We start from the raw sequence: 9703 nt of genomic DNA on the forward strand, positions 1-9703 counted from the left end.
CGTTTCATTCACACACACAGACACCCCCCACCTGACCCTCTGTTGCTCACGAGAAACTTTGAATTTGTTTTTATTTCCCCATGTCCCTTTACGGGTTCCGTATGTTCATTATAAAAATGAATTGGAGATCATGAAAAAGGTTTCCAATAAATGAATAAACAGATCTTTTCCACTGTGTAGTTCAAATCCATTCATTGAAACAAAACCCAGCATTAACTGAGTGATTCCCTGAGTTTAATGTCTGCACCCCGCTGTGAAACTGCTCTCAGGTTAAGAAGCATCAGATCAGCGCATGCGCTGCAGCGTCCAATCAGTGACGGATACACTGTAAGGGGGCGGGGCGAGTGGCTGAGGATTTCACCGGTGGATGGTCCCATGGGACGCTCCTATAGGATCTGCAGGCTCTTATTTTGAAGTGCCCGGGAGCTGCAGTGTACCGGAAGCAGAGAAGAAGAAGCTGTTGTTGTTGTTTACGACAGAAACAGGTGAGAGCTAACCGTGCTAACTGAGCCCCAGACCCGGATCTGGGTTTGGATTGGAACCGGGTTAAAGCCTCTATGATATCATACTGTAGGAAATCAATGAGTTTATTGATCTTCAACACAGGTCACTGTGGGCCCGAACTGAAACAACAGCATGTTCAGCATACATAATACTATATACTGAATATACTGTATATAGTATATTCAGTATATAGTATTATGTATACTGAATATAGTGTATATATAATACTATATACAGTATATATATAAAACTATATATAGTAATATACTGTATACAGTACATGAGATACCATATGTATATAGTATTATATATTCAGTATACATACTACAGTACAGAACACTATATACAGTATATATAACGTACTGTAAATAGTGTTATATATAGTAGTATATGGTATTAAAGGGCTCACAGTATATCATGTATATGTATAATGTTCATATGATATCATGACGTGACAAAATACTGTGAAAATGTTTACTTATTAATGTTATTAATGATTATATTATCTATAATGAGTTTAACATCATTCATCTATTGGTCATTTAATGTTTACATGTTGCACTAAATCCACATCTCTCTGGTTCTGTTGGTCCCTGAAGGCAGCATCTCTCTGGTTCTGTTGGTCCCTGAAGGCAGCATCTCTCTGGTTCTGTTGGTCCCTGAAGGCAGCATCTCTCTGGTTCTGTGTTGGTCCCTGAAGGCAGCACCTCTCTGGTTCTGTGTTGGTCCCTGAAGGCAGCATCTCTCTGGTTCTGTGTTGGTCCCTGAAGGCAGCATCTCTCTGGCTCTTTGTTGGACCCTGAAAGCAGCATCACCCTGGTTCTATGTTGGTCCCTGAAGGCAGCATCGCTCTGGTTCTGTTGGTCCCTGAAGGCAGCATCTCTCTGGTTCTGTGTTGGTCCCTGAAGGCAGCATCTCTCTGGTTCTGTGTTGGTCCCTGAAGGCAGCATCTCTCTGGTTCTGCGTTGGTCCATGAAGGCAGCATCTCTCTGGCTCTGTGTTGGACCCTGAAAGCAGCATCTCCCTGGTTCTGTGTTGGTCCCTGAAGGCAGCATCGCTCTGGTTCTGTGTTGGACCCTGAAGGCAGCATTTCTCTGGCTCTGTGTTGGACCCTGAAGGCAGCATCTCCCTGGTTTTGTGTTGGATCCTGAAGGCAGCATCGCTCTGGTTCTGTGTTGGTCCCTGAAGGCAGCATCGCTCTGGTTCTGTGTTGGACCCTGAAGGCAGCATTTCTCTGGCTCTGTGTTGGACCCTGAAGGCAGCATCTCCCTGGTTCTGTGTTGGTCCCTGAAGGCAGCATCGCTCTGGTTCTGTGTTGGACCCTGAAGGCAGCATTTCTCTGGCTCTGTGTTGGACCCTGAAGGCAGCATCCCCCTGGTTCTGTGTTGGACCCTGAAGGCAGCATCTCTCTGGTTCTGTGTTGGACCCTGAAGGCAGCATCTCCCTGGTTTTGTGTTGGACCCTGAAGGCAGCATCTCCCTGGTTCTGTGTTGGACCCTGAAGGCAGCATCTCCCTGGCTCTGTGTTGGACCCTGAAGGCAGCATCTCCCTGGTTCTGTGTTGGACCCTGACGGCAGCATCTCCCTGGTTTTGTGTTGGACCCTGAAGGCAGCATCTCCCTGGTTTTGTGTTGGACCCTGAAGGCAGCATCTCCCTGGTTCTGTGTTGGACCCTGAAGGCAGCATCTCCCTGGTTCTGTGTTGGTCCCTGAAGGCAGCATCTCCCTGGCTCTGTGTTGGTCCCTGAAGGCAGCATCTCCCTGGCTCTGTGTTGGACCCTGAAGGCAGCATCTCCCTGGTTTTGTGTTGGACCCTGAAGGCAGCATCTCCCTGGTTCTTTGTTGGACCCTGCAGGCAGCATCTCTCAGGTCAGAGGACCCCCCCGGCAGTGATGGCTCTGATCTCTCTTGAAGACCTTGAGGGATTGGACGACGAACAGCTGGACGATGACATCACTGAGGAACCTCAACCAATGGGTGAGGAGGAAGAAGACCGACTGCTGAGTCACTGGCAGGCGGTTGCAAGCAACCACCAGGTGGCAGTACCTGCAGGTGAGTTTGAGCAGTACCTGGGGGGAAGGTTAAGAGGGGGGCGGGCTGTTATGTGACATTAACTGAGCTGTCTGTCACAGAGATGATGGGACCCATACAGGAAATGACCCGCAACAGTCAACAGAGGGAGCCCCTCCCCTTCTCCCCCATCTGCTGCCATGAGAAGGTGAGACCCCCCTCCTGAACCCCCCCCACAGATCTGGAGGACTCACGCTACAGATTTGATCAAAGGACTACATCTGGATCCCTCATGCTGTTCTTAATCAACTCAAATATACTCTTCCCCCCCTCTCTCCACAGCTGGGGGAGGTGCAGTGGGAGGAGAGGCAGATCCCCCCCGGTCAGTGGGCCTGTGTTTCAGCCGGGGAAACTCTGTTCGAGCAGAGCGTCTCTCTGAGCTTCATGAAGTTAATGCGCTACATCTGCAGGGAGAACTCCACAGGTTAGAATACATCCCATAATATATTGTAATATAGTAGTCCAGGAACCACCCTTAGTATAGCAAAGTGCAGTACAGTATTATAGTATACTCAGTACCCCAGGTGAGGGAGGTAAGGGGGGATGAGAGCCCCCCCCGTGTTATTTTATCAAGGGATGTGGAAATGTTACCACTCTTCCACCATTTAGTTGGGGCGCGCACATCTAATGACACCACGACTTGTTTTAAGCTGGCGTCACGTCAGTCAGCGTCACAGCAGTGCAGGTGATTTCAGTGTCACAGCAGCGCAGGTGATTTCAGCGTCACAGCAGTGCAGGTGATTTCAGCGTCAGACAGTGCAGGTGATTTCAGCGTCACAGCAGTGCAGGTGATTTCAGCGTCAGACAGCGCAGGTGATTTCAGCGTCACAGCAGTGCAGGTGATTTCAGCGTCACAGCAGCGCAGGTGATTTCAGCGTCACAGCAGCGCAGGTGATTTCAGCGTCAGACAGCGCAGTTGATTTCAGCGTCAGACAGCGCAGGTGATTTCAGCGTCAGACAGCGCAGGTGATTTCAGCGTCAGACAGCGCAGTTGATTTCAGCGTCAGACAGCGCAGGTGATTTCAGCGTCAGACAGCGCAGGTGATTTCAGCGTCAGACAGCGCAGGTGATTTCAGCGTCAGACAGCGCAGTTGATTTCAGCGTCAGACAGCGCAGGTGATTTCAGCGTCAGACAGCGCAGGTGATTTCAGCGTCAGACAGCGCAGGTGATTTCAGCGTCAGACAGCGCAGGTGATTTCAGCGTCAGACAGCGCAGGTGATTTCAGCGTCAGACAGCGCAGTTGATTTCAGCGTCAGACAGCGCAGGTGATTTCAGCGTCAGACAGCGCAGGTGATTTCAGCGTCAGACAGCGCAGGTGATTTCAGCGTCAGACAGCGCAGGTGATTTCAGCGTCAGACAGCGCAGTTGATTTCAGCGTCAGACAGCGCAGGTGATTTCAGCGTCAGACAGCGCAGGTGATTTCAGCGTCAGACAGCGCAGGTGATTTCAGCGTCAGACAGCGCAGGTGATTTCAGCGTCAGACAGCGCAGGTGATTTCAGCGTCAGACAGCGCAGGTGATTTCAGCGTCAGACAGCGCAGGTGATTTCAGCGTCAGACAGCGCAGGTGATTTCAGCGTCAGACAGCGGCTGTCTTCTTCTACGTTTCTATCAAAAACTAATAAATGATAGTTTTTGATTTAAAATAAAAGGGATTACAAAGGAAGTGTTTATTGTTCCTGTTTGTATTGTAGCCTATGGAAAAATCCCACTTAAAAAACAACACTGTGTAATATTTTTACACCAGACCACCATTACAGGTTTCATCTCGCGCACCCCCTGGTGGCAGCTCGCACCACACTTTGGGAAACCCTGACATAGAGGATAACCGTGCAGGGAGAGCAGAGGAGCCTAGAGATGGAGGAGCAACAGGTTCGATCATTCTAAATAGACACTTTTCTTTTTCGAAGAGGGGGAAATGTCGCTAATCCTACCAAGGGGGGCTTACCGTAGATGTTATGTTTTTGTGGTAGAAAAAAGAAGAGAGGAGGAGGCAGAAAATGGGGCCAGATAGTGCCAATGATTCTGACGGCCCAAGTTACCAGGGAGATGATGAGCAAGATATCCCTGAATGCTGGACATCTAACATGTTCAGGGAGAAAAAACAAGCAATATCCATGGCTAATATGCCAAAGCACAAACCTTGGCTGCCTAACCTGCCAGGAGATTAAAGTAGTTGGGCCATGTGCAGGTGGGAGCCAGGTGCATATCGCTGATGAGTGGTCCAAAGTGAAAGTTACAGCCTATGATGCCACTGAGCAGCACAGCTGCAGGCTGTCCGTAAGAACATGCACAAGCATAGAATGTCAGACTATCACCAAGCAGCTGGGGAAACCATGGAAAAGGCAAAAGAAAACAGATTGGAAACATTGACTTCTGATATGCAAGGGATCACTTCTTAAGTACTGATAGGGTATTTCGCACGGTTTACAAGATTGTGAAATCTGCAAGGCCTTTCACAGATCTACCAACCGATATTGATCTGCAAGTCTTGAATGGACTAGACATGGGAAGAGCTTTACATTCAGACCATTCCTGTGCACCAATCAGCCAGCACATAGCAAATGAAATGCGAAAGAGAGTAGTTGGAAAGGTCCTTCAAAGTGGAACAGAATGTTCTGTTCTGATAGATGAAGCTACAACTGACCGTAAAATCTGTTTTGATCGTTTATATTAGAGAAGCCTAGTGTCGTGGCGTTTTAGTCCTTTCCTTCTCGTATTAAAAGGCCCCTCTCTGGATTCGTGACGTGCCTGTCTTTGTTCCCAAAAAACACATACCGAGATCGTCGGGTTGAATCAGATTTATTTGGTTGATCCGGCATACAAACGAACATAGGCTTTCTTGTTTTAACGTAAAATAAACGGTGTGTCTCCGTGTCCAAACAATTACAAAAAGAGCACGGTCAATACTGGCTCCCGTCTGAGGCCCTCGCTGTTATACCGGGTGTGTTCTTTCGTGTGGTTTTGTGTGTGTCAATGTGTGTGGTCTCTGTAACATAAAGAGGAAAAGGAAATCAGTACACAGGTAATGTAGAGGCATGATACAGTTGTCATCTACATTAAGAAAGGGCACAATTGGCTGGCCCGTGCTGCCCTCTATTGGCCGAAGGCCGCAACAGCATAGCACCGACATATGCTAATACACGAGGCCTAACTATTATAACATGAGCCACATCCACAGCATCAGTGGATTCATCGACTTGCAGAGAAAAACACTCACATGTTTCAACATCATTCCTCAATTGCTGTTCAACATCCTCCGCCATTCCCTCGCATCGCCGTGTAACAGAATCTCCTGATAGCTGCACATCCTGAACAGCAGACACAATCTCCTTTCGATTTTTAAAATCGGCAGAAAGCGCATCCTCGGCTTCCATGGACGCTTCACAATCTCCCCATCCTCGAAAGATTTCTTTCCTTTTGCAAGAACACCACAGACACGATAAGAAGCTGTGGTTCAGCCTTACTCGTGGTATTGGGCCTGGTAAAAATGGACTGTTGTGCTGCTAGCTGACTTTTCAAGTCCTTGACTTTTCGGGTGCGCAGTGGAGATTTAGCTGGACAGTTCGTATCGTAGCTCTTGTGGACCGTCTTGAAATGCCGCTCCAAATCCCCTTTCTTTGGTAAAGCCACATTTGCATTGCAGATAAGACAGATGGACTTGGCATTGGAATACACGAAACAATAATCCTCCTCCCACTCTGAAGGAAAATGTTTTAGATGTTGTAGCTTCTGCCGCCATGGGAGTATCCACTCGCTCTAGTCAAGCTTCTCGTGCCCTTCCGAGTCCTTAGTTAGAGCCTAGCAACCATACCCTGCGTGCGCAGATAGACAGAAGCGCGTGAGATTTCTTCTGTGATTATGCCTGATCTACCTTACTACAGCTGTACACATCTACACACTGCTTCACGCGATCAGCAGTTCATTGTGCCTATTTAAGAGGTTTGAAGTTGGACGTTTTAATGTAGGCCTATTTTACACAACAGTAGGAGGATAGCCTACACACAACATTTTCTCGCGTCGATCGACTGGAACTCAGCCCGCGATCAACTGGTAGACCGCAATCGACTGGTTGGGCACCCCTGCTCTACAGTTTGCCTACCAGGCCCACATCGGTGTAGAGGAGGCCCTCTCTACATGCTGCACAGAGCCAACTCACACCTGGAGAAGCCGCACAGCTCACTAAGAACCCTGTTGTTCCACTTCTCCAGCGCCTTCAACACCATCCAGCCACACCTGCCCTCTGAGAAGCTGTCCCTGATGCAGGTGGATCACAGGTTGGTGGCCTGGATCACTGACTACCTCACCAGCAGACCTCAGTATGTCAGACTGCAGGGCAGCGGGTCTGATGTGAGCAACACTGGAGCCCCCCAAGGAACTGTGCTGTCACCATTCCTGTTCACCCTCTACACCTCTGACCTCCGCTTCCACTCCGGCTCATGCCACCTACAGAAGTTCTCCGATGACTCCTCCATCGTCAGCTGCATCGCAGATGACAACGAGGAGGAGTACAGGGCCCTGGTGGAGGACTTCGTAGGCTGGTGTGACAACAACCTTCTCCAGTTCACCATCAGCAAGACTAAGGAGCTGGAGGTGGACTTCAGGCGGAGCACGAAGAGGTCTCTAAAACCCATCCTTCAAGCAGTGAACCCACTGGTCATCTCCACAGCTGAGTGTGGTTCAGTCACATGAACATTTAACCACAACTAGAAGCTCCCCAGAGGTACAAAGTATGTCAGCCTTGCTTTTCATCAAGTGTGTTGGCCCTCCACTACAAATGTTCAAAGCAGATGTTTATGTCAGTCTTTGCTTCAAAGCCATTGATTGGCTAATGATCTGAAAGCAAGAGCCCGTAAAATTGACATTAAAAAACATGATTATGAAACTCTTTGGAAGCTTCTATGAGAATGGGGTAGGCAGCCATCGAACAAAACTGGTCAGTTATTAATTTTGCTTCCCCTTTTTTGGCTTTTGTTTTTCCACCTCAAGTGTAAGAAATGTCAGGCGGTGCTTTGTATTTGTAGCCTGGGTGCCAGCCGAACTTAGCCCATAACATTTTGGGTCGGGAAGTTCGGTCTGGCTCTGCTCCGTTCGGGAAACATTATCTCCGATCTTGCGACAGTCGAACCAATCAGATTGCCAGGGCGGGCTTTATACGATGATGGACAGATGATCAACAGGGACGTAATCGACTACGTCACTAAAGAGCGCTGGGGTTGAATTCGTTTGAAACAGACATGGCTGCCGCTGGAGAGCGAGGATGTTTAGATTCTGCCATCGAGTCTGTTCTACAGGATCTCAACATTGCATTCATTTTGAAAGACGAACACAGGAGCGCGATAAAGGCCTTTATGGATAGAAAAGATGTTTTTGCCGTCCTTCCTACCTGAGTTCCGTTGACAACAAGTGTGTGTCGCTTAATCTACGTCACATACTACGTTGCTCTGATTGGTTGTAGGTCTATCCAATTGAGCGAAGAGGCATTTTTTTTCCTGGTTCGGTTGAAACACGCCCCATAATCAAAGCTCTATGGATCAGTTTCAGACTCACTTTCTGAATAGAATCGTGAGTATGACGTAGTCAGGCTATTGTATTTGTATTACCGGTATATGTATTACTTTCAGATTTTGTAAATGGTGCATTTGTTGTTGCACATGAATTAAAATGGACTTGATTTGAGAGGATTCATGTTCATTTACAATGTTTTGTGAGGTTTTGTTTCAACATTTAATAGATGAATTCCCAATAGATTTATAGGTATCATGAGTATGAAGTTGCACTTTGCACCCAGTGGGAATTTGTCCTCTGCATTTACCCTAACTATGTAGGAGCAGTGGTAGCCATGCCAGCCTGGGGACCATCTCCAATTCTGAGGTGCCTTGGTCAAGATCAATGACAGGACTATCTGACACTTAATATATCCATAGCATGCGTGTTGTTTCAGAGTAATAGCATATAATAATCATCTTTGTGCTTAAACAATAATCAAAAGGGTGCACCGTTGGTCTCCCACCATATGCGCTGGCATCAGCACAAATGATCTGTCCCTAAACGTTAAAATCCACCATCCCCTCCGATTCCTTTTTACAACTCGAGTACTGAGTGAACTATTCTACATAATACTGTACTATAATATATGTAGTATGACATACACCTCGTATCGACCACATATTCTAATGATACTGGGTCAGGGCGGTTCCTGGGTCTGACGGTCCCGGTCGTCAGCGAGGTCTCGGTGAGGGCGGACAGGTCGTCGTTACAGGAAGTCGTGCGGACGGCGTTCTTCCTGCCCGCAGAGTTTCAGAGCGACCCCCCCAGCCCCTCTGACCCCGACATCATCATCGTCCAGCGGGAACCAGTCAGAGTGCTCTCAAGGTGGGTGCCCCGCCTCCACTTCGTGTGTGTGTGTGTGCGCGTGCGTGCGTGTGTGTGTGTTTTTTAACGGTGTGCTGCTTTCTGATTGGCTGTCAGGACGTTCTCTGGGACGACCACATGGCAGACGTTGACCTATCAGGTGGGGCTGCTGCGGGAGCTGCTGGGTGCCCCCCCCCTGCTGTGCAGCTTCATGGTGGCTTCGTACGAGAACCCATCGGTTCCGGAGCGCCGGAACGAGATCTGGATCCTCCGGCGAGACCTGTAGACGCCATCCCATCATGCACTGCTGCTCCTCCCATCGGCTGGGGTTCAAGGCCCCCCCCCCCGCCGCTTCAGTCCAATCAGAAGGCCTCTCTGTCTTGTTGACGCCTCCTTGGTTCTCACAGTATATCAACAGGAAACGCATCACTCAGCTTCAGAGACTCACAATCAACAAGTATCTCCTGCGTCCTGATTGGCTGGCACAGTGCCTCAGCAGATGTTAGCTTATCATAAAGACTGATGAAGACTCTAACCCTTGAGCAAATTCACTTCCTGTTTGAGTCCTGAAGAAACATGGCCGCTACATAAAGCTTTCCAGAGGTGCATCTCAAAGATATTTCATATTTAATGTCAGATGTTAAATATTTCGGTAATGAAGGGATATATTTATACTTGGTTTTAAAATACATGTTTGATATTTAATTAAGCTTTTATTTTCTGAACCTTGGATTTAAATCAGTATTTAAATGTTTGTTTTTTACTGTAAAAGTTTTCT

General features: G+C 48.1%; 1 protein-coding gene across 1 annotated transcript; it reads left to right on the top strand.

The window, feature by feature from the left end:
* The first annotated feature begins 446 nt into the window (after positions 1–446).
* soul4 (heme-binding protein soul4) lies at positions 447–9615 on the top strand. The gene is made up of 6 exons (XM_063880532.1): positions 447–485; positions 1104–2554; positions 2635–2720; positions 2855–2996; positions 8763–8946; positions 9043–9615. The coding sequence occupies exons 2-6, from the start codon at positions 2395–2397 to the stop codon at positions 9209–9211; spliced, it is 741 nt and encodes a 246-aa protein (XP_063736602.1). The 5' UTR covers positions 447–485; positions 1104–2394; the 3' UTR covers positions 9212–9615.
* Positions 9616–9703: the final 88 nt, after the last annotated feature.

The sequence above is a fragment of the Eleginops maclovinus genome, chromosome 4, assembly GCF_036324505.1.
Source record: "Eleginops maclovinus isolate JMC-PN-2008 ecotype Puerto Natales chromosome 4, JC_Emac_rtc_rv5, whole genome shotgun sequence".
Lineage (NCBI taxonomy): Eukaryota > Metazoa > Chordata > Actinopteri > Perciformes > Eleginopidae > Eleginops > Eleginops maclovinus.